The sequence below is a fragment of the Sturnus vulgaris genome, chromosome Z (assembly GCF_052056855.1).
Source record: "Sturnus vulgaris isolate bStuVul1 chromosome Z, bStuVul1.hap1, whole genome shotgun sequence".
Classification (NCBI taxonomy): domain Eukaryota; kingdom Metazoa; phylum Chordata; class Aves; order Passeriformes; family Sturnidae; genus Sturnus; species Sturnus vulgaris.
Genome location: NC_142283.1, coordinates 49,901,025 through 49,926,654, shown reverse-complemented (window position 1 = coordinate 49,926,654; position 25,630 = coordinate 49,901,025). Strand labels below are relative to the sequence as shown.

The following is a 25,630-nucleotide window of genomic DNA, read 5'->3' as shown; positions in this document are numbered from 1 at the left end:
ACTGGACCAGCATTAGTTAGCACAGTGACAGAAAAGTTCTAGAGATTATTGTTAATAATCTTAACAGCTATTCCATTTGTTTATGTTATCTAATTAAAAATAGAATCATCCATAGGCCCAGAGGTGCACTAAAATTAAATGGTCAGGAACAAAAACCTTGCAGTTATTTCATCCATTCCAAGAGAAACCTTATTTCTTTGTGATACCATTCATCTGCACTTACAATAAATACAAGTGTCTATCCATCCATCCATCCATCCATCCATCCATCCATCCATCCATCCATGCATCTTTTTAAACTGTTTATACAGGCAAAGTATATGATTAGTATTTCTAGTAATTTTCTAGTCTAGGCTTAGAAACCACAAATCTTCAGTAAATGCAAATTAAGGGTGGGAGGAGGATGAAGGTGCACCCATATAATTGCAAAGATTATCCAGCCTTTCTTTTGTTTAATTTAGTTAGGATGTTTCTCAGCACAGATAAAGAACAGTGCACAGTAGATTTGGCTTCAGAAAATACTTCCACTGATAACTAATAATAACATTTGGAAAAGCTCTCATTCATGTAGTATCTCTTATCACATCCCTTCCCTTCTACCATAGTGCTCCTCCTGCAGTTACATTATCAACACTTAACAACTCTCAGAAGCTGATGTTGATGATAAAAAAAAAATAAAAACTAGTGGTTACTAATAATTTCTAATTGACAGAGGAGGTCTGATATGAATTTTTTACAAGAAGATGCCAGGGCAGATATGACTCTTCAAATACACTGAAGCAAGATGTATTTTATGTAATTGTTCACGCCACAGCATAAAAATACCTGGCATTTCAAGGCAACTAATGAGAAGATCGATCAGCTAGTGCATCAGAAACTGGACCGCATAGTTATAATTTCCCATTAGAATCTGGTCTTTCTAACTCTCAATGTTACAGGCTAAGTAATGCACATAACATCACAATTTCAAATATCCAGATCAGTAAAAGCCAACAAATTCTCCCACTGACCCTATTATGCATTGTTTTTCAGAGTTTTAGTCAGTGCTTCTCGTGTAAATGTGAGTATTTGGGATGTGCTGTGCTTTACATTGTTTACTGGAATTTCTAGAAAGCTATCACTTTGTCAGGACTCCATGTGAGTGTGTGTTGCAAAACACATGTATAACTTTTAAATTTATTGTGGTTACTGTAACTTAATTGGGCTACATAATGGTTCTTTTTAACAGCAACATAAAGTACTCAAGGGTACATACCAATATTTCTCATAGCCAGGGAGAATAAATCTTTATGAAGACTCCTCCAATGAAGTAAAAAAGGTACCGGTGACAATATTTATTCTTGAGGGGTCACTGTGCATTACAGGGTATGGGGAATGTTTAAAAGACCTCTCTGGAACTAAAACCACTGGCTTTCTAATTGAAAATTTCTCTCCACTAATACAAATGATTAATTGCCTTATTTCACATACTCCTTGATTTTTCTTTTCATTCATCATGGGTTGCTTTAAAGCAAATGCATTTAAAATCTGTCACAAGAAGAGTGGTCTCTTTTAAATTGTTGAGAGTAGTGAAAGGGCATAGTAAATCAAATCTATTTCTGCCCTACTGAAGAATAACCTTTGCTCTATTAAAGCTGTTTAGACAATCTCAGTGCTCAACCTTACTTGCTGGGTAATATGAATGTATGTATATATGTGTGTGTGTGTGTACAGTCTATCATCTCTCCATGCCATCTTTAGAATTGAGTGAAGGTAACTAATTCATTAGAAACATATCTGTACATACCTATGTGTTCATATTTATCCATCTGAAAAACTTTCTAGTTTAAGAATTCTGTTCTTTCAGATGGTTTCAGCTGCATATACTACTCCTTAATTTTCTACATGTGTAGGCATTCATTCACACATACACACACAGACACACTCAGGCAAACACAGATCTGTCCATTGCATATGTTAGAAAAAAATAGTGAGTTAAGAGCAGACAATAAAACGCTGATATTTTTGAATATACTACATGGCTCATTGGTCAACGATTGATGCCCTTGGATTTGCATAATGAGACTATGAAGCAATACACTTTAGAAAGGAGAACATTGGTTTAACACAGTGGCGTTAAATAATTTTTCTGCTTCTGAAGTGTATGTGAGATCCAACTTAGCTTTCCCTTCCCTTTAAGCCATTTGGCCACATGTTTTACTATGAAAGGGAGTATCAGGCATAACACACATACACCAAAGACCTTTGAGCTCCCTCTCACTTTGATGTTCCAAAGACACTACTGAAATTTTTAAATCTATTTTGATCTACGCAAAGACAAAAATAAAAAGAAAACGCAAAACATTAGCTACATATGCCAAAATCCAGCCAGCAGAAAGTTAAATATGCTTCTATATTTTCTGGCATGTGAAGAGAAGTTTAGAAGTCTTCCAACGAGCTTGGAAGATGGAGTAGTCCTAAGCAGGAGCAGTCTGCAGAAAAAAATTGTGTCCAAAAATACTGAGGGGAAAAAAATTATTGCACATCCCTAAATTAACAGGATGTCAGAGATATTTCAAAGAATACTCTATAAAACTTCACAAGAACTCCACAAATTACATTCACTGTGCATAAAAAAGAGAGGTGTTGTGATATGATGTGTATCTTTAAGAAAAACCATGTCTTAGTAATTATAACACATTTCATAATAAAAAAATCTTTGAGAGGTTAAAAAATCCAACAAAACAACATGCCAGAAAAGTTACTGAGAAATTAATGGCTGGAAAACCCACTAATAGTCATTACATATGTTCATAAAAGTGTACAGATGTTTGAAGTTAGATCTTATTAGTTAAAAAATACTTGGCAACATATCAGCTATTTTGAATAAAGTATCATCTTTATGATTTTCTCTGAACTCTACATGTGATGACCTTTAAAATGGACATACTGCCTCCTCAACCTGAGTGGGTATGAATAGGGAGTTTCAGCTGAAGCATGGATCAGGTATATCTCAGCAATGTAGGACAGGTAGGTTTTACTGAAAAATGAAACAAAAATGTATATAAAGTGCTGACAGGAACCCAAGTCTGAGAAAAAAAAATAAAGTACAACAAATACCAAAGCCTATTTAACACTCTCATATTGCCACATTCAGCTTTTCTCCTTGTAATATTGTTCCTGCTGTGAATTTCAAAGTCCTCTACTGTTAAGATCTAAGAGGAACACAAACACACACCACAAAGTACATTAAAATTCTAAAGAGTCTGAATTTATTTTTGTAATGTGCCATTTCTGTATGTGCATGGCCTTGCTACTGACTGCAGCTAATTTATTTGTATGCCATCATTAATCTCGGCTCTATATTTTCACAGTTTGGGTAAACACTTCATTTGCATTAAATTTACAGCATTAATGAGATGTGAAATTTAAAACGCTACTTGAAATATAAATGATGTAAGAAACTAGAACAAAAACGTGGTTTTATCACATTTGAAATCAGCAGACCAATTTAAACCTATTACACTGGAAATGATGACGTGTTGCCTTGAGAATGTGGTTTTATAACTGATCTAAGACTAAAATTAACAAACGTGTTAAACATCTGGAGGAAAAGGAAATAAAATAACTTGAAAATAATAAACTGTATTTTTCGCTTTGAAAGTTTTGCTTATTTTTTAAACTGATTTTGAAATTAGTATTTGTTTCTTAACCATATCATTCTACTTCCTAAAATCCTATTAAAGATTAAATGTATGAACTCTTGAAAAATAAAATATTGAAAGAAACATATTAGGTGTTCCTTAAGATGGAACAAATCTAAGAAAGAAAGAATAGGCTAAATTGATAATTCTTAAAGCATTCAGTTTCTTTTGAAAAAACTTCATCTTCACATGACAAATACTGGAGCCTTCAAGATTTCAGTCTAATCCAAGATACCAGTGGCAGCATGTAGGAAGGTAATACCACAAAAGGTTCTCTATATCATTACACCTATGTGAAACTTGCCCACCTGTTGCTGGTGTAGGAAGGATGGGTCCCTTGGGCTTAGTCCCACATATCGATTGGCTTGGGATGTGCCTGAGGCTGTGTAGGCTGATTAAGGAAGAACAAAACATATTGATAAAAATACCAACCTATCATATCTATTACCTTGTGCAGGTACAGTACAAATATGAGAGATCCAGAGTTATGATTTTGCAATATATAGGATGTGTCTTTGTCTTTTCTTTAAGAGAAAGCAAAAGAAATACTGGATCAAATTTGGAAAGCCATGTGTAAATTCCTATAAACTTCAATGGAAGCTGCATGTGTAAATCATAATGACATCTCTTGACAATAGTTCTTCCTTTGATTATTTTTTCAAATTATTTCATAATTAATTTATTTGAATTAATCACGCTTTTCATTTCCTTTCTACCAATTTAAAGCTACTGTGAAATCACTGAGATTGCAATATTGAGAGAAAATATTAATGATCACATTATTTTTATTTCTGTAACACCCCTGTTTTTACCAAGAAAGCTCCAAACAGATGTAAAAGAAAAACGCAAGTTAGAATAAAATGTTTGGTTTACTTACGTGGCATGAAATTAATCTTTGCAGTAATGGGATATAATCTAAATAATTTTTTGCTAAAGAGGGAGCTAATTCTCCCTGTGCAATATACTCATATATATGAGTATACTCCCCCATACATCAACTCCCCTATATATCAGAAAACATTTTTTTCTGAGGGGAGTTACTAAATAATTCTCTCCCTGTCTGCTACAGAAGATTGAAGAAATTTATTTCTGAGGAGAAAGGGAATGTCAAGTGATGCTGGGATTAGCTACAGTGAATGGATCCTTCACCTGTAGGACAAGTCCCTGTCTGGTCTCTCCCAGTAATTTCTAAAAGTCACTATCTTCTCATGTCTTTTAGTGGAACTTATCAAATTAATTAAGTGGTCTTACTCAACTTCCCAGTGTGGAGATGTCCACACTGAAATCTATAGCATCGCATCTTGGAAACTTGATGGAAAAATGGCAAAACTGCATAAAAGCATGCCAGTGAGAAGCTAGATGAAAGTACTTACTAAAATGGCCTGCTAATATTAAGTTCACATGGAAAAGAACAAGAAAATGCATTCATAAAAAATAAATTTAAAATTCTATATACAATAAACAGGCCTTGCTGAAAAATTGTCATAAGAATTGACCAATTATTAGAACGAAATTATGGTGCAGGCCACAGGGTTGCCTAAATATTATTAAAGCTTGGTGTACTTCCTCATTATTAAAAATTCAGACTAAAAATCAGTGCTAATCATTTTCCAATTTATTCTCATCACACGAAATAAAAGCAGTAATTTTTTTGTCCAGGTTATATAAATATATAATTCTATATATTTTGACCCAATCAATCAGTCACTGCAAATAAAACAATGCCATAAAATTTATTTCGTGTTGATTTGCCCTTTAAGTTAATATTAGTAATCTGTGTAGTGGACTAATTATGACTGATAACACAGTTTGACAAATACAGTTTATATGTATTCATACATAATTTATATCCGAAGGACATGATCTCTCATTTTATTGTTATTGTCTTCATCAACAAGATATATTTCTTCATTTTTTTAATGCTCTTGCTGTTACCAATCCAGAGTCAAAAGCCTTTACCAAGGAGATAGACTAATGAAGTTTTCTGAAAATCATAAAGCTCTGAGCAGGTGAGATGTTGTACACTATCTTGTAGGCAGTAGGGTAACATTCAAATAAAATTTGGACATAGATATTTTTTCCATTATTAGTTATGTGCTCTAAGGCAAGAATTTACTTGGAAACTACTATGGAAGCATGAGGAAGCCTTAGTTTTAGAATGTAAGCCAAGATGTTTTAAAGGTTCAACAGGAATCAGCTACTCAGGTTCCCATGAATTGCACAAGAAATTGGGTGATGATTTAATTGGAAAATATAGTCCAAATCGTTCCCTTGGTGGTAGGACAATGTACAGATTCAGTATGCTTTCCTATAATGATGATTAAGGTCATATTAGCAGAAAACGTCCCAAAACAGTTCTGGCATTTACTGTGCTCTTTTTTGCCATTTTTATCAGAAACCAGGACCTCATCTAAGAGAGATATGTAGGTCAAACACAGTCATGTCAAAGTCGAATGAAACCACAAATATTTGAAACTGCACAAGAACTTAGTTTTCTCAGTTTTCTGTTCTGGTGCAAATGTTTAGATCAACAGCTTCTGCTTTGCTGCTAGAACTAACTGTTCTTAAAAGGTCAAAAAAAAGTACCACAAATCACCAGTGGGGCTACAGATGGACTACCACCTCTTAATGAAACTAATATACTGAAAGATAAAATATTTCCATAAACCTATCTATCTATCTATCTATCTATCTATCTATCTATCTATCTATCTATCTATCCATCCATCCACCCATCCGTCTGTCTTTATACTTGAGCAGTAGTTTCACCAGAAGTTACTACTACCCTTTTATAACAAATGCTTAATCAGTTTTCCTTCTTTAAATCTTATGCGTTTGAGTCTCATCTCTGCCTCAGATTCTAATGAAAAGTTTTAAAGGAGTATAACACCTGAAAAGGGCACAGTTTATAGTCTCCATTAATGACAGACTAGGGAGTGCATTTGAAGTTCAAATACTAAATAGATCTAGAACAAGCAATTTTAGTATTATAAACCCTAATTAACTAATGCTTTTACAGGCTGTTCAGATTTTTTTTTCAAGAATCTGGAACTGTCTCCTAAAAATCTTCACCACTCTGATAAATGCTGGTAACACTGGCCATCTCAAGTCTAAATAAAAGTAAAAGGACAATAGCAATGCAGAATACAGTTTAAAAAACAACATTCTGCACCACTGATCATTAATAGTCTCAAGGGAAGAAATTAGTCTAGATATTTACCCCCATTTCTAGAACTGCAATTCCATTGAAGATAATAGGAAAAGTAGTAGAAAAGACCTTAAAACATTGAAGTTAGAATTCGTAATTTTCTATTTAAAAAAAACAAACAGTGGGTCTACCATCCCTTGTAGAAATGACAAGGAATTAAAATTTTATTTTAATTTTTCTGTTTAACAACAACAGCTATTTTTGCTAAAAAAATGACACAACCTATATTAATATGCAATTATCATAGCTCGGATTCAGTATGTGTTGTAACAAGGTTTGATTTCTGTAGGAAAGTTCATTGAGGAGCAAATTATCCAGTCCTTTCTTGGAATTCCATCTGTGGGTAAAACCTTACTGTCTGGGTGTGCTTCTCAATGTCTTAACAATGTCCACCTCAGATGAAAAAAGACATTTTCTTTTCCTTGAATAGTGGTCAAATATGCAGGCTTTCCTCTTACATTTTGGTTTTCATGTCACAAACTTTGGTTTATGTAACATGATCCATTGGTTGAAATTTTGGGAGGAAAAGCTTTGCAGTTGGATCATGTTTGCTCTCCATGTAAAATGATGAGCACTCACTTGGTCAAATAGTAGGAAAAGGCGCCTTTTTCTGGCCACAATTTGAAATCATATCAAATCTTCGATGGACATTTTTTGTTTCCTAAAGAAATACTTACTGGTTGCTGTAGGTGAAGATGCCTCACCTTCAGTGGATGTAGTGATGGGTTTAGTATCTGTCATGGTCAGGGTCACAGGTCGCACCGCACTGTGATGGGGAGAGGGTGCCAAAACTGGAGTAAAATGGCCAGGCACTTTCCCTACTACTTGACCACTGCTGTTAGGCTACAAAACAAAACCAAAAGAATGCCTTGTGAAACATACACATTGTGTTTAAGGAACCTACCTATCTTAGGGTTTTCCAGAATTGCACGTCGTCATAGCACCTATGTTTTGTAGTGTGCTATCCTAAATGGGCTATGAATTTCCATGGGATATTTTCACCAGGCAGGTCCCTTCTCAGATAGATAGTACATGCTTAGGTAACAGTATTTTTTGGTAAGCATTCTTCTGCATTCTTCCTTCTGGGTGCACATGCATCAGATGGTTTCAAAATGTTTTTGCAGCTCAGGCACTGTCTGTGAACCAAAATCCCCTGAGAGCAGGAGCAAACTGAGCAGGCATAGGCCCTAATGTATGAAGTACTAAGAGCAAACCTGTTTTCACGTGCCATGCCACTCTGGCTTGGAGGATAACCAAGACTTGACCACGGTTGTCCACAGAGATTACTCACACTAGAAGGCTAACTAATTATTCACTATTTGGGAATAGGGTAGAGGATTTGGATATGATGCACTATAATGTACACATCATAACATCTGGCAAAAAGCTACCTACTAAAACCACAGAAGTGTTTAATAATGAGAACTCTGCAAGTCAAGAGTATAATAAGTAACAACACTTCTTTCATAGATATAAGAGGCTGGTAAGACCTTATGCCAGGTATAGGTCATCAAGATAATATGATGCTTTCTACATGTAGGCACACCTGAATATGGCAAAGCTATGGTAAATATATGTTTTTCCAGTGCTTAAACATGCCTTAGACATTCTGCATGACCTCAAATACTCCAATGGTAAATAACTTGCAATACCAACTAGCAGTAGTAAATAGTTTTTACAACAGTGGCTGATAAATTCTGTCTTAAACTGATTATGTGCTCTATAAGTCACAAATATTTTAAAAGAGTCATACAAACATGAAATATTGAGAATTTTTTAATCAGAAGGATCTTGTCAAATTAAGATAACTTAAAGACATTGACTGATAAAGGACACAACTGATTCAAGGAAAGGTTAAAAGAGGTAAGCAGGACTATGTCAATGAAATAATAACTGGACTGAGACAATTACCACAAGTATGTGAAAAGTATAAACACACAGAAGAGGAAGGAATTATATAGAAAATACAGGAAATACATACTTGGGTAATGGAATGAAATTGAGAAAGAGGAAATTTAAAATTAATAGCACAAGAAACTTCCGGGCAGTATGATTTACTAGACTTTGCAAATACACCCAAGGGAGAGTCTTGTTTAGGACATCTAAAACTAAATTAGCAGAAAATACTAGTAAATAAAAGTGCAAATGGAAACCAATATGGCGTCCATAGGAACATTGAGCAGTTAGCCAACTATCTCCCATCTCTAAAATCACAAGACTTACAATGAAAAATAACAGCAAAAATGCACACTAATTATGAATTGCTACAAACTACCCCTCTTAATGAGAAAAACTCTCAAGACACAACTCTTGTCAGTAAGACATTCTCACTGAGTTGGACTGGATTTTCACTATGCTTCCAGGGAGTCTGCTGCAGAGGCAAGCCTCCCCTCCTGTCCTGGCAGCCCAGCTGTCCACACAGCCTGGCTGGAAAGAACGTCACCTCTCAGTTGCACCTGGTAGCTTGTAGGTGGAGTTTCTGACCTGCAACCACAAGGCTACCTTAAGAGCCTTAGCTTATGTGGTGTGCTAACATCACAAAAGTAACTGAGAATCTCTTACCAAACTTTTATTAAAGAAGTGTATGGATTTAAACAGACAGTATAGTAATCTTAAAAAAGCAGCTGTCTCCAAAGACAGACTAGAGTAAATAGAATAAATTAAAATAAATTAGAAGGTCATGGGAGACCATGATGATTTACAAATGTATCACCTTATATTGTACTGCAGTGATCCCAGCCAACAGGAATCCAGTGGCTCACATGGACCTCAGCTCTGCCCTCATCCATATAGCACAAATGAGCAAACCCACTCCTTGTTCTGACAAAGATTAAGACAAAGATTATACTTATACCCCACACTCTTCTAAACTAAGTTCTTCCTTGTGTGATACGTAATGGAAATATGGTACATCACCCCACCCCAGCCAAATAGAGGGTGAAATCCTGTCCTTGTTGACACCCATAGAAAATTTACCAGTGAATTTAGTAGACGCAATTTGGCACACCAAGTGCCTCCATATCTTTATATTTTTTTTTATTCTCCCAACTCCCTCCTAAATGGAAGTTCTATGTCTGTCTCACATCTAAAAGTGAGTGCCAATGCAATGACACTGAGGTCTGCTAGACACAGAAAAGAAACCTCTGAAGTAAAAAACAATGAAAACTTGTTACTTCAGTAAGTTTAGTTCATATACTTCCAAGATTCCAAGAATCAATTCTTATAGCGTCCAAGATATTCCAAGATAGATTTCAAATGCAATTGCAATCCAGTTGTAGGTAAACACATACCTGGTGTGAAGTTTACAAATACAATTCTTCTTCAACAATGAAGCTGTCTTTGAGATGTAAACCAAGGTCCTTCTTTTGACTAAAGTTGTCATAGAAAATAGTACACTTGCAGTTTGCTTTAAACTTCAGTGTTTTTCAAAAGTGTGCTACTTTTGAAAGCAGAGTTTATGATAGCATTCTCAACTCTCCTAAATTTCCTTAGTAGGATGTCTCTCATAAGAAGTCTTCCCAAACCATCCATATTTGTTTTTCTTGCATGCAGTGAATAACAGTGGGGCAATTAACCTTACATTTATAAACTTATATTTAAGTTATCGCAACTAGTTTGCAACTTAAGATCCTAAAAAACAGATCTCGTAATTGCCTCAGAGTTATTGCTTTGGTCTGTCTTCAGATTTATGCAGATATGCTGCAGCAGTTTATACTCAATTCACACTTCTATGGTTATCTTTGGAAACACAAAAGTAAAAGCTTTTGAAATAAAAGTCCAGATTATGGATGGTGCAATTGATAGCAGTACAAGCTCATGAACATCAGCTCTCTCAAGTGTCTCAAGTCCTCTGAGTTGCTTTAAGTTTTCAATCCAAAAAGGGAAACCCTTTGGCCAGAAACAGGCCCTTCACAATCTTATTGAAAACTGACAGCTAGAGAAAGCTTCTCTGACCTGTTCTTTTTTTCCTTTTCAGCTATATCAAACAGTATTTTAGCATGGAAATTGCATATCTATTTGGACAATATCCACTTGAATAACAAGTTCAAATACCTACAGTACATCACTTAACACAAATAAATTTTGTCCTCGTACGAAACAAGTTCTATACTCTAGTTTCAGTTTTCCTGAAAGATTATTACAGACAAATGCATTGCAGGTGAAGAATCAGCTGCTACCATCAAACAGGGCATCAATATGTCTTTGTGATGGATTCACAGAGGCGATGACTGAGACATAAACCTCAAGCAAATACTGTAGAGGCAGCTGTGTTAGATAAACAAACTGTGCATTGGAAAATTTGTGAGGAAAAGAAGTAAACACAATGACGGTCAGGGAAATTTAGTCCTTATTTATGCAGGCATACATTTTTCTACTGTTGGATTGGACGCTAATTTGATTGTCAGATTTGTTGCAATTTTCAGATTTTTTAATTCCACATCATCTTGAATTGCCACAGGTTAATTCATTTATGTGTCCAAAGACAAGTTGTATTTGCTGTCACAGCTGTAACATAACTCAGAATGTCAGGCTGTTGTTATCTCATGGTGTGCACTGTGCACACTTTATTTTAATCCTCAGGTCTGAAGTCTGAACAGAAACCTATAACAGATATGAATACAGACTTTCTTAAAGTCAGATTTCACTGTAGCTCTTTTCCCTGATAGGATTTTCTAACATATTTATAATCATCAATTAATCAACCTCTTTTCAGACTTTTGTTCACATACATGCCCAAATATCAGAACATTTAACCTTAGTTATTCAGTTACAATTCAGTGTTTTGTCATATAGTTCACTACTTTCAGTGTTACAAAAGTATTTCTGATGCTATAATGAAATAGAAACTACTGATATCTACAGATGAGCTATCCAAACATAATAGAAGTTTGACATATCAAAAATTCACATGAACTATTTATTGCTTAAATTATCAAGTATATTTGATGCTCACATACCCACTTAAAAAAAAATAGTAATTATGCTCCTCAATTCCAAATAAAATAAATCCAGTTTTCCTTGAAATCATAAGTACAAATCAGCTTTAAACAATTAACATAGGCTAGAAATCATATTAATCTATGCATGTCCTAGATATAGCTACCTATGACGCTCTGTTAGGTGTTTCAGAAAGAAGTTTCTTGGCTTAACAAAAAATGATATTATTCCAGCTAACCAGTACACTTGGAAAAAAAGATATTTTCTTCTTAAAACACAAGTTTTTAATAGAAATTCTGTATTTCACAATGTTATCATATAATAGCCAGGTGACAAACTAGTGAATGCAGTTTAGTCAAACTGAATATTATGCATTTGCAAATACTGTCACCCATTTCCTCTTAAGAATTCCAGTTGCTTGTAATGGTGAAGTTCCAATATTATGGAAAAAATATTACTGTAAAACCCTTTAGCAGTGTAGTTTTGAGAAGGCTGATTGAGTTAATTTTGTTGACAAAGGCATAGGAGATACAGTTCTGGGTATTTTGGTTCCTTCCATACCAAATATCTTACATTAAAAATGGTTTACTAGACACATCTGTGAACCTGGAGATTACAGTTGATCAGTTCTGTCTTTGAGCCCACATCATTGTGCTGTGTGGTGTCCACAGAGAGTGATTAATGTTTTAGAAAATCTACAACTGAAAGAAATCAGAAATATCTTCCATTTTTCTAACTTTCACTCCTCTCCTTTTTGTCTAGAGCACTCTAATGCTCCACCACCTCTAAAAATTGAATGGTCATGTTCTTCTCCCACCAGGCACAGCCCAATGGTGCAGTTTCATGAAATGTGTGAAACACATATCCCCAATTTATCACCCCTCTGACTAATAACAATGCTCTTGACACTCTGCTAAACATAAGGGAACGGCATAACTAGAGTAGCACCAGTGAGATTGTAGAAAATACTGTAGGCAGTTTGAACCTGGTGGGTTGCATAAAGCATTTGCTTCACACGAATCAAGGCTGCTGTTTCCTTTCTGCTATTGAACACTAAGGTAACAGCAGAAATGCACTTTGCCTTCTTTTAGTGCCCCTTACCACTTTTCACAGGAATGAATCTCCCTAGCTTCCGTGTTAACAATCTGAGACAGCATATTTTACACAGACCTCATTCTGAAATGCCACACCAAAGCTTCCTGTGGTATGACACACTGCTACCTGTCTGCTTGAAAAATTAGCTTTAGGAAAAAACATTGCTGCCAGTTCTTGGCTTACAACATCCCTTCTGTACTTTCTCAAAGAAATCAAGGTCTCAACTTTGATCTAGCAAGGCCTAATTCTCATTCATTTGATGAACTGATGTATGAATTTTCCTCTTGATGTAAATGCTGCTGAAGCAGAGAGCAACTGCAGAGTTTCAGCAATCCATGTTCAGACATGGGACTCATAAGACAGTCTAGAGTCCTAAATGCTGAATCACAATTTTACCTGTGAGCCTGCAATATCAGTTATTTGTCAACAGGTAGACCACGAGGAAAAAATCCAGTTTTTCTTGTATATTTGCCTTAACTACAGGGTAAGTTTGTGTGACACAAGCACAGGAAAGGAATTATCTTTGTCGATGGATGTTCCAAAGATATCTTTATGCTACATAAAGATATGCCCTCTGGAGACTTATGCATGCAAACCATTTACAACTGCAATTAAATCTTAAAACACCTTGTCAAGAGATAGTGTTAAGCTAGGACTTTCTCAATCTTTGCCTCCCAATCACAAGTAAAAACTGCACATTGCCTTATTTAATCTTCAATAATTTCTCAAAAATTCTCAAAGACTTGCCCAAGAAGTTGAAAATTACTAAACATCAACAAATAAAAGAGGTGCTAGCTATACCAAAGAAACCACACGCACGCAATTTTGCTTTTTTTGGCTTATTCTGCTAGTACTCTCCCAAGAACCAACAGGAAACGCTTTGGCCAGCCCAGAGAGCTTCACAAGATTCCCTCAACAACACCCAACGACTCTAGTTATTGTACTGAAGAATATAAGACAAAGCATCTGCTTGGCATCCCTGAAGAATGTGCCTTTCATTGAACAAAAGGTTCAATATCCCAATCAATTACAAGAGGAAAATAAGTGGCCTCATCAGCTTCCAGAAACAACTATTCTCAAGAACTTCAGATATTTCTGTCTTCAGACAAAGATAAAACCAATGAAAAGATAAAGCTGCAAACTAGCCCACGCTGCAATAAAGTATGTTTTATCAGACCCAGGAATTTTAGCCAAATATGCAGGCAAATATGCTGCAAATATGCAGCAGCTCACTCAGCCTGTAGTACACAGCACATGTAAGCCATTTCTTGTAAGAAGAAAACAGTCCAATACTTAACTCCCATCAAGTTCAGTTAGTTTTACCATATAATGAAAACTGATATTTCATCATAAATATCATAACATTTGAGCTAATGTTACAGGTAAACTGTGCCCTTTGTAATAAGATAGTGCAAGAGCTTGGAAGATTGTCTATTTCTGTTTGTATGGTTCAGTCAGAAGTAAAAAAAACCTTATGGATACAAGGATGTTCATCAGCAGGATTCACCTCAACTGCTTGCTTTCCTACGTTTCCTTTATCACACTTGCTCATCCTTTTTCTGTGATTCACCACACCTTCATCAGCAAATTATTCCGTTTAACTCAACTGTGAATTATGTTTGGAGGTTCTGGGTTTGATTTCAGCCACACAAGTGATGTTGTGCTTGACGATTTATCCAGGCTCATTGGAAGTCTTATGTTGATACTGTATATGATTCGCAGGCTCCTGAGTAATAATGAATCCCATGTGTGTTCAGATTTTTGTGTGTGTGTGTGTGTCTGTACTTGTGTACACAGAAACAGAGGAGGTAATATTTTCTGAGATTAAAAGATTCACCCATCTGGAATCATTCAAAAAGGAAATACATGCTGGAAATTTGTGGTAGCTTTGAAAACCTCAACACACTCTACATGGATAAACACTATAGGTGGATTCGACACATATCAATCAACTAGTTTTTGATGAAGTTTGCATTGAATAACCAGTATCAATCAGAGACACCTGCACCCCATCATAATACAGATACATCCCCACACATAAAATCTCAGCCAGTAATATGAGTACATAGTTAAGAAAAAAGCATGGAAATAAGTATACCAAAAAGGACTTAGCAGAAATTCTAAATCAGTGGAAAGTACAGCAGTTCTTAAAACCTTGGGAACTTACCAGACTACTAGCTTGAGACAAGTCTAGCTTTAAATCTAACAAGATTATTTCTATAATCTATTTCTGTTCAGTACATTTGTTTGTTTATTCTCTATATTGAGCATGGGATAAAAAGCAGATATTCATGAAACCAGCAGCAACAGCTCCCTTTTGTTTAGGATCTTCCATTGTTGAACCATTTTTCACTGCAGCCAAAGGGCCTGTTTGAACTTCCTGACTGTTCATCACACATAATTTGGACTATTTAACATTATGTCAAGAAAATTGCTCAGTGCTTCCCATAATGGGAACCTATGGGATCTCTATATCCTTGAACTAATTTTGCTTAAAGTATTCCATTGAATAGCATGACTGTCTCACTATAATCAGTGCAGCAGTAATGTAATTAATCTCAAAATTGCTGTGGGGAGTACAAGGCATCTCAGTTGCTTGTCGTAACAATCTAAATTAGTGTATTACTGAAAGACGTTCAGGAGGAACAGTTCATTTTAGGTAAATGCCGTCAGGGTATCCATCCTTTCTATTTCTACAGCTAAATTAAAATTATCATTGTATTTCCCCTTTTGAAATCCAAATGAGCATGTTTTGAGGTGGGGAAGTATAATTAAATTTGATGTATTCCTACAGATTCCTTTTTGCATTTTATAATAATTTTTTTTGAATAAAACTTAATGTTTTATTTAGAAAAGAAAAACTGGTTTGGCTCAAAACATCCTATTGTATCAGAACAATTCCCTTTTGTCACTGAAACTTCACAGACAGTTGCTTCTTCTTTTCCTAAGCAAAAAATTAATCCTGGTGTTTTACTTTTTATACAGCCAAACTTTAACTATTTTATTTACAGATATTTTGAGTAGGCATACAACTACTCCTACTTACAGCAAATCTCAAATGAACTGCAAAGAACTAAATTTTTAAAGTATTCCACTCATAATCTGGGTGATAATAATAAATTATAGTGAATGGATGATGCAGATGCCTGAAATTGCACATTTGGTGTTATTTACTCCATCCCTCTTGTCAGAAACTAAACAAAACCTCAAATGAAATGAAAAAAATTACCCTAATAAAAAGGTTATGAAAAGTCATGAAAGTAGTAAATTTGGCCAATAAATTATTGTTGTTTTTCCCCTATGGAACATACAAAAATATGAAGTCTTCTCAGTTTCCTACTACTCTGTAAAAAATCAGGAGACTAAAATTTTATCTTTTAAGGTCAAAAGATAATTTTTTTCACTAGAGAAAAGGCAAAAGAGTTGAGCAAAAAGTTGAAAGCATAATTCCTGCTCAAGGAATATACTCTCCGATGGTAAAATCATAAGACAGCACATTTTTCAACTGAAAGAAAGTCAGATACTTCATTTAGATGTTGTTTTTTTCATAATGATCCAAAGCAGAACATGGAACAATCCAGAGAGATTATCACCTAATCTGCTCTTTTAACATATATAAGAAATCAAAATGTAAGTAAAACAAGCACTGAATAATTAAAGAAATGCATAACAGTAAGGGCCTGATTTAATTTGCATAATTTTCCCCTTAATAGTGCCTAATTAAGACATCAGTTAAAAAAAAATCCAACAGAACTCTGAGATTTTCTGCACTGAATTAACGCTAAGGATTTTTAATGGGTGTCTTAATTAGACTTTGTTATTCATGGAAATTTTACACAAATTAAAATCAGGTCCTGCACACAACGTTCCCAGCTGAGTCTCAGAAAAAATGCTATACAGGATTGAAAGAATTTTAATCCATGTGCAGATAGCAATTTGTATTCTGAAGTCAATATACTCCATGTTCAGTTTTTGGTTTAATTTGCAGTAAGGCTGTAACCAACAAAACCCACATAGTTAGGATTTTTTCTTCAAAGTAAATTTTGATTTGGACCACTTTTTTCTTTTTTTAATTAGTTAAGTATATAGAAAGTCATGCAGCTGGACCAGGAAATTAGTCCATGGGGACAATAACGACCATGACCTTCTGCACAGTCCAAAGGGTACATATCTGTTATTCAACAGAGAAAGTTTGATTCAGTCTCAAGTTCCATTGCTGCTGTAACTAAATTGAATGCTGCAAGGCCTGTCATTATTGGTGAAAACCAAAACAAACTAAGCCCAAAACAAAATACTACCATAGCAACCCCCTCCACCCCTGTTAAGAAAGTCCTTCTGAAAGAACCTAACTCTTAGGAGAAGGAAAACCTGTCTCTTCAGTTTACCTGCCCAAGGCCCTTCCAAAAAAACATGCTAAAGCACAAGCAACAGGGTTCCACAAAAGCCTTTCAGACAAGTCATCAAAGAAATAACAGCCTGAGAAGCAAAGATTACATTACACTGACATTGGACATATTCCAGATATTGACAGACCAAGTCTCAACTGCAGTTTGTCCTGTAGTGCAGATCACATGGTAACGCTGTGTGCTGATGCTATCATGGAAAGTAGTTTTGCACACAGTCTTCACAAATTATTTCACTAATGAAAAACATGTTAATTTGCAATATCAGACACAACTTTGAACCCATGCAATTGCCAGGAACACATCTGCTACAGCATGTTCTCTACAAAGGAAGAAAAAAAGAATTTGTATGTCTTTGCTCACTATGCAAAGAAAATCAGTGTCTATGGAACAGGGCAAGTACTAACTTCCAAGAGTTTATTTTCATTGCCAGTCTATAATTATACCTGTGTCCACGCATGTGCTTGGACATGTGTACGTATCAGCACACTTCTTGCAGTGGAAGCTTTGCCTCTTGTGGCCCAAACTGTGCGAGGGGTGCAGGAGCAGGACCTGCCCTGTTGCTGTTGCCAGGGCTTTCAGTAAAGTATTTTTCTTATGCTTGAGGAAAAGCAAGTAAATATGATTAACCTGCACCCTTTATTCAACCATGATGAACAGGATAAGTTGTTCAGATTTCTCTAAGACCAGAACTGGCAAGACACCAGTCTAGATGCCCTAGAAGACACATATTCCTTGTTTTGGAGGGTTCACATAATTTTACAGTACCTGGCTAGTCTGCGGGCTGGACGGGTCGTAAGAAGGTACGTAATTCTTCAGAGTATCCTGAGGATTCAGGTGGGGAGGATATCTGATCGTTGGATGAGAGAAGTAGCTAGATGGGGCAGGAGGGAGAATAGCTTGTGCTGGAAATGGCAGTGGTGAAGGTGGAGGTGGAGTTCTAGTTGAGATGACTAGAGAAAATAAAATAAAATTAAAATTACTTCACATCTTGTTTCTTCTAAAATTCTTCACCTCTGTGTTACAATAAGATAAATAAAAAGGTCAGTTATAAAACACTGTCTTGCACTCCAAATTTGTGGCATTTTTACAGAAAAATGTACAGGTCCTGCCCTCACATTATCCCAGGAAATGGAAAGTGTAACTATCTAAATTAATAAATAGTGCATCTTGTTTTGGTTTTGAGGGTTATGCCATCATAATTTTTTTGTTTGTTTTGTTTTTTGTTTCTTGTTTAAACAGAAGTTATTCTCCAGCATAAAAGATATTCCAGTTACACAATTTTCCCATCTGGAGCCCAAAAAACCAAATCAAATACTAAATAAAGACCTCACTTTTATTTGCAGCACTCCAACACTGAGGAAAATCACCAAGCTCTAAGAAATGGGGATTCCTCACTGCATTGCACTCTACCTGCCTCATCCGAGGACAGGCCTATATCTACTCTTCAATATTGCCACAAATATTTTCTGACCTTTATGAAAATATCAATGAACATTCAACTTCAGGGCCTGAGAAACCAATCCATCCAATAAAATAATCTCTGATAAAAAATTATGTACCCTGCCCATTTTTATTCTTTTCATTCTCTTAATTTCCAGCCTTTAGAAACGTACCATTTTCTATCTAAGGACTGTGAGCAGTGTCTAAACTGACAATGTTTTCACAGTGCAAGGAAGGTACAACATTCCTTCTGGTGCCCAGTTGTCAGTGTGCAAGTGTAGAGCTTTCTTCTAGTATTAAAAAATGGTACTTGGTTCAATGAAAAAAGAGAAGAGATAAGGAGTTTCCATTTTCATTAGTGGAAAAATACAAAATCATGTCTGCAAAGCAAGGTCTTTTTTAAGGGCTTCAATGGCTCTCCACTGTATCAGAACAAGCAAACCACCATTGCCTTTCTGGACCAACTTTCACATCTCTGGGTTTCTGCAGCTTAATTTTTAAAGGTCTTGCTACTTTTTTGGCATAATTTTGGCATTGGCATAATAGAACAGTCTACAAAGATAAAAATGTGGTTTCCCAGCAAGTGAATAGTTCATCCACAAGTTAGGTTCTGATTGCCCCTCAAGTATGGATATTTTAGAACTATACTCTAAATTAAATATAAAGATATACTCATAAGTATAGGTTTTTTTTGTTGGGCGCTTTTTTTTTTTTTCTTTTTTCTTTTATGTTTTTTTTTCTTTCTGGGGGAAGTTCCAGGTTCGTTTTAATCACAGCCCCACCAATTCAGTTTAAACAAAATACTAGTTACTTAGTTACTGCTCTGGCATATTAGAGCTGTGCAAAACGAACACAAACGAAGAGAAATCTATTTCTTCCATTTTATCTATCATCTCTATATGTTTGAGTATCTGCTGGTAATGGAAACCTCAAAGTGACCAGAATGAGTCCAGGACTATTTTGTAATACAAAATAAATGGATGTTAAGGGGAAAATGTTCCTTACACCCGAATTTAAAGGGAGTCACTTGAAGTCATGGAGGAAAAATAAAACAGAAATTTCTCAAAGCAAAACTGCCTGTGAAAGAAAAGAACAAAATGTTCAAATCTACTTTAGTCCTCTAGTCACTCAGCTCTGCTCAATTAAAACCTTTACATGCAATTTATAAGGAGTATTCTGAGGAATACTGAGGACATTTCTGTGTTCTCATCTGAAAACCAGGGTCAGTCTCACCTATAAAATTAAACATAAGATGATGCTGAAATTTCCCTGTCATTACTGATAAACCCTCAAGACAACATGCATTCTGTCATATTTCATGTACATCATCCTTACTTCAAATGAATTTTTACAATGGATTTACCTATTATTTCAGATAACAGGTGTTGGAAAATACTTAATCAGGACTCTTTAGACCCAGCATTCAAAAGAAGCAGTGGTACTTATTTCATTGTGCCACATAGTAAACATGACTGTGACTTCTCTTGTGTATTAAATCTTGCCTATTCTGGTATTTAAATACAATATAGTCATAGCAATAATAATAAAAAAGAGATTTAGGTGAAAGGATGAACTACAGGGAGGATATTTCCTCTTCAGTTTCTTCATGCATTGTACAATTTAGTTTATTCACTAGTTAATCTTAAATCCTTTTTAGTGACTTCCAGCAGTCAGATTACCTGAACAGTTAAATGAACATTTCAGCAAGGATGTCCCAAACTTTTCCATTTTTATTTTCACTAGCATTATGAATTGGATTATGTCTCTAAGAAAGTCTGCAAAAATGCATCATGATTATAATCAAATGATTATAGGAAAGGAGAAGAGAACAAATTAACAGGGAGGTTTTTATTTTCTCCTCCATAGCCCTCACCACTGTGTGCAACTCCTGGGATTCCTGGATGGTGATGTTGGGGAAAAGTGCTCAGTCTTGATGAAGAATCCTGGGGAGAAGTAGGACTAAACAAAGGCTTTTCAGGTTTCTTCATTGTAGGAGAAGACATATCTACAATAGAAAAACAATGTAACAATAACATTAGCTTAGAAGCCTTGCTCAGGACACATCATTTTATAGGCTGAAGATATTTCTTTTTGCTGTTCTTGCACTAATATGCTATGATGATCCAACTCCCCTATGGTGAATAAACTAATTTTAAATTACTGTTTTCAAATATGAGAATTTTAAAAATGTTCTAACAGGTCCTGGTCCTGCAAAACAGAAACTACATTCCTTTCATACCAGACAAGTCAAATAGTGAAGAAATTTATGTCTTTAGAATTTCCCTAGACACTTCTCAGCTCCCCCAAACATGATCAAATCACCTGTTCCTTCAACATCCACTTAATTTTTATTGCATTTTTTAATGGAACACCTACACTCAGATGTGTAGGGTAGTTGCCATACACATGCTGTTTTATGGTATTTATTATTGTATTACTTCAAAACTTATCCCTTACTCTTCCCAAAACCACAGTGAAACAATGTAACCTCCCTGAGAACAAGGGATACTTTAACTTGTCTCATATTTTCCATATCTCAAGGACGGTCTTGTCACTTCCTTCTTTGACTTTCCCTGTTAATAAAAGCATCTCTTTAGAGCTCACTATATGAAGATAACACACTAGTAGGGACAAATGTATGAGTTCTACCAAGCTTACTGATGTTCCGCTAGCAAAAATACTGGATTTTTTTCTGAAAGTTTAAATTAATAATGAATATTTGTTGGACTTTGCACCAAATTATTTCAAATTTAATTTAATTTTTTTATACAATAGACATCAATATTGTAATTTGTTCAATTTCAAATAAATGCAATAACTCATGTTCAAAGCAGAAGTAATTTCTTAAGCACTTTCCTGGACAGAGGCCACACTGCAGCTGACTTTCTTGCATGGACTATGTTATTTTTAAAAGGATTTTTGACCCTTTTAATATTGGCACATTCAATTCTGCTAAGACGGGCCTGCAAAATGTGAATGTCTTATCGAAACCGAATTTAACCAATGCTTTCTGAGCTGACTTCAGAGCAGGACACATGAAACTGAGAGTCGACTTCTTGACTCTGCCCCGTCCTGCTGTCAAGCCCTGCACAGGCACTGGCACCAGACCCAGAGCAGACTCTCCCTGTGACCCTCCACCATCCCCTGCAATTACCACCCTTCACTTTGATCCTGACTACTGTGCCTGATGAGCACCTGAATACCCAGAAAAGCCCACGTCTTCAGCAATGCTGCTGAAAAAAGTTTTATTTGTTTTAAATTTACAGGAAGGGATTCCAATCCTTATTACTTTGAGAATGAAAATAAAACAGACTTTTGGAAAAAAAAAAGTTTGAAATGCAGATGAAAAGCAGAAAGATGCCAAAAGCACTCAGACAAAGTCATTGTAAGGTCAAAATTAATCAGACACAGTGTCCTGTCCTGCTGAGAATGTTCTTCAAATGTGAAATTCTCAGTGCTGTTCCAAATCGCTATTGTTTTTATTCTCATATTATTTTGGAGATAGAGCACACAGGCACCCAAACAAGTAGCATGTTACACGTTTTAAGGCATTGCATTAAAGTAAAAAGGGCTTATGAAAATAAAAATAGTTAGAACATCTCATCATCCAACAAGGTAAATATGCCTACATAGGAAGACAGAAGAGCTGCTGTGAAACATAGCATATGTAGCCTGCTCATCAGCAGCTTGCACAAATGGTGCTCCAGATGTATAGCTGCTCAAGACAGCCCAAGGCAACAATTTTGATCAATTTTAATGTGATAAAATGCTGCAGGGAAAGTGCAGAAACATGTTTACATCAGCCTTTAATTAAACTGTTGTTCACTTCCAAAGAACCTTAGGAAACACTAATGAGACATGAGTTTTGGCAATTTCCTCATCAAAGCAAAGACCCTCTTCCTCAGTCTAAAGCAGCTTGCCATCCAGGCAGCTCCTGGATGAATGTCATCTTGGCACTGCACTTGGCAAGCCACCTGTAAGGAGAACTCAGCTGGAATCGAACAGGGCAAGTTTAAACATCCACATGCCTATTTCTGGTCACCTGACCTGATTTCTTGATCACCGCCACCAAGAGAAGCATTTCAGCTTCTCTTTCTTGTTTATGAGAGATACTTATGAGCAGAGCTAGAAGAATCCATAAACAAATAATAAATATATTTTAATCTTTTAATTCTAGAACTCTTTTTATTAATATATTTTCTACTGCTTGGTTTCACAAACCTTTCTTTACAATGTACACTCTTGCAAAAAAACAATCTGTAAAGATTTATTTACAACTCACTAGTGTAGCATCACCCCCAGAGAAAGTAGGATAAACCCATATTCAGCCCTCAGTATATATCACCGTAATGAAGGACAAAATCTGTGGAGTCCGCAGTACCACTGTCAAGCTATAAGAGGTATCCTTCCATGCTATATTTTCAAATGAACTGCTCTTTCCCAGAGGCAGTACTTGGAAGGATTTCTGGTGGCAGGACATACCACATACATCTTCACCTCATCTGATAGGTACACTTGCATGAAGCACATGAAAACTTAGGTAAAATTTTGAATTCTCTTTGCATGCCTGTATAATGACAAGAAATCAAACTGTACTCAGGAGAATTTGTTTTGCTTTACACCTGCACATGTGAAGAAGGAGCACAGACACTTTGCACAGGCAGAGGCAGTATCACCAATTTTCTGATGAGCTCAATAGAATTCCCTTTAACATTGTAAGAATTATGTATTTCTCAACTGTGCATTTTAATAAGGCACCTAACGCTGAATACTGACAGCTGAGTGACGTTAAACCACAACCACCTCTCCCTTGCTGAAAAAAGTCTTTGTTATATCTGCCCTGAAGACTTGGCACTGGGACTGGATGGAAACTAAGAATCATAAAAATCAAAACATTTTAATTAATTTATCTTCTTCACAAAAAGAAGAAAATGAGTGGGACCACATTTTTATATAGATATGTGAATAAATAGGAAAGAAAGAGAGATGTGCCTGAACAGCTGAGTGTCTGAGAAACTTGATGTTTGTAACAGAGAGAGATTGGCTTAGAGTTCCTGTTCTGCATCAGACAGAGACCAGTCTTTGCAACGAGCTCATCCCTTTTACAAATCTGTGCTCTAATCCTTGACTTTTTGCTGTCTTCTTCCATTTCACAGTAAGTGTTATCTTGGACCAGAGTTAAGGCTTCCTAAAAATTTTATTTACTTCCATGAAAAATTCTGGTAATTGAGGTTCTTCAGAATGAAAAACTCATCAAAATATAACAAACAAATCATGGCCATTTCTGTGCTATGGATTTCTGAGACATGTTTAGCAATTCTCAAGGTGAAGGCCTTTGTACCCACATTTGAGAGAAACAACAGGGTCATGCAGCTGCATGCATACTGCTTAGCAGCTGAGAGCATTCTGAACTTTAGGACCAGGATCAAGGTTTGGGAAGAGCTGAACACTTCACATTTAAAAGACTGATTTGTTTTTCTTCACATTTTAAAAACTGACTTCAGTTTTATTTTTACTTCTACACCAAGTGCGGAAAACCATTTCAAATATGAAAATTTTATACTAGATTAGAATATTTCAGTATATGAAGATTTGATAACCCCCCCATTTTCAAGTCAGCCTACTTAACGCCAGTTTTTTTAGCAGGCACACCTCCAATATTACACAATGCAATCTACCAGACTGTGACACCTGTTTTCCCATCAGGAACCATGCCCGAGGCTAATCAAATGCTCTGTTGTGCTATTATGCCATTTCACAACAGATAAACTATTTCATTGGTTTATTTCAATGGTTCACCTTTTAAGATTTGTATTGAAAAACCTAGGAAGAGACACTAGACTAGAACTTCTACCAATATCATTTTCAGTATTGTAAGCTGTCAAGAAAAGCATTAAAACAATACTTCAATTCAGAAAAGCTACAACAAAGTGAGTAAATTACTTGCAATAGTAAATGAATTATTTCTTTTTTATTGGTCTTATAATAAATTACACTATTTTATATTGTTTTGTTTTATAAGTATTAATATACACAAGAGAAGAAGGCAATACAAGAACTTCCGGAAAATTGAAACACAAAAATTAAAACCCTTTAGATGGAGCAGACGTCATTCTTCCCATCATTACCCACATGAACTTGCAGAACACTGTATTCCATTGCCAACAGTAACATTATGTGGGCTGTGTTTACCTTGAAGATTTTCTTTACCTCAGCAGAAAGGGGTTTGAACAAGAGACAGAAGGGTTTTACCTACCTGCCCATACACCTCCCAGCATACTGGGGGAGGGGGGATATAGGGAGGCAACATGGAAAACCCAGACAAGTCCCTGTATAAATGAATGTAGGACAATCTTTGCTGGTGTTTGTGACTAGCTGTATAAAGTTGGACAACTCAAAGCATCCATTGCATTACTGATTATCCTACTTTTTATGGACAGAAAGCAAAACAACTCAGTACAGTTGCTGTTAAAATTATATGCACTAACTTTTGGAAAATATAATCTAGTGCATGGATATTTAAACTAAAGTAATTGGGAAACCTGCATATACATTTCCTAAAATTAATTTTTTAAAAAAAATTGTTCAATTTTAACAAAAGGCCATTTATAAAATGGAGGATGACAAAAGCTATGATGGTCAGATTAATATTGAATATGTGGACACCAAAACTATCCAAATCCCAAAGTAATTTCAAAAAACGTCTAGCTATAGGACAGGACATACAGATCTAATCTCATAACTGCTGTTTGACAGCACCATATGACATGTAGATAATTAACTGCCACACTGAAGAGATTGTGTCTATGTAAATTTACAGCTATTCTTACCAAAATTAGGCTGAAACTATGGCACACTGT

General features: G+C 35.6%; 1 protein-coding gene across 6 annotated transcripts in view; it reads right to left on the bottom strand.

Moving 5' to 3' along the window:
- The window catches only part of NFIB (nuclear factor I B), a 164,298-nt gene that overhangs the window by 15,657 nt on the left and 123,011 nt on the right, over positions 1-25,630 (bottom strand). For 3 of the 6 annotated variants that reach the window (XM_014874243.2, XM_014874400.2, XM_088156816.1), the window contains exons 7-10: positions 20,644-20,775; positions 18,096-18,280; positions 7,569-7,734; positions 3,992-4,074 (exon numbers count right to left, since the gene is read on the bottom strand). In XM_014874243.2, the coding sequence (XP_014729729.1) occupies positions 3,992-4,074; positions 7,569-7,734; positions 18,096-18,280; positions 20,644-20,775 (566 nt within the window). The remainder of the gene's footprint in view (positions 1-3,991; positions 4,075-7,568; positions 7,735-18,095; positions 18,281-20,643; positions 20,776-25,630) is intronic. The other 3 variants (XM_014874321.2, XM_088156817.1, XM_014874471.2) reach the window with 2 other exon arrangements.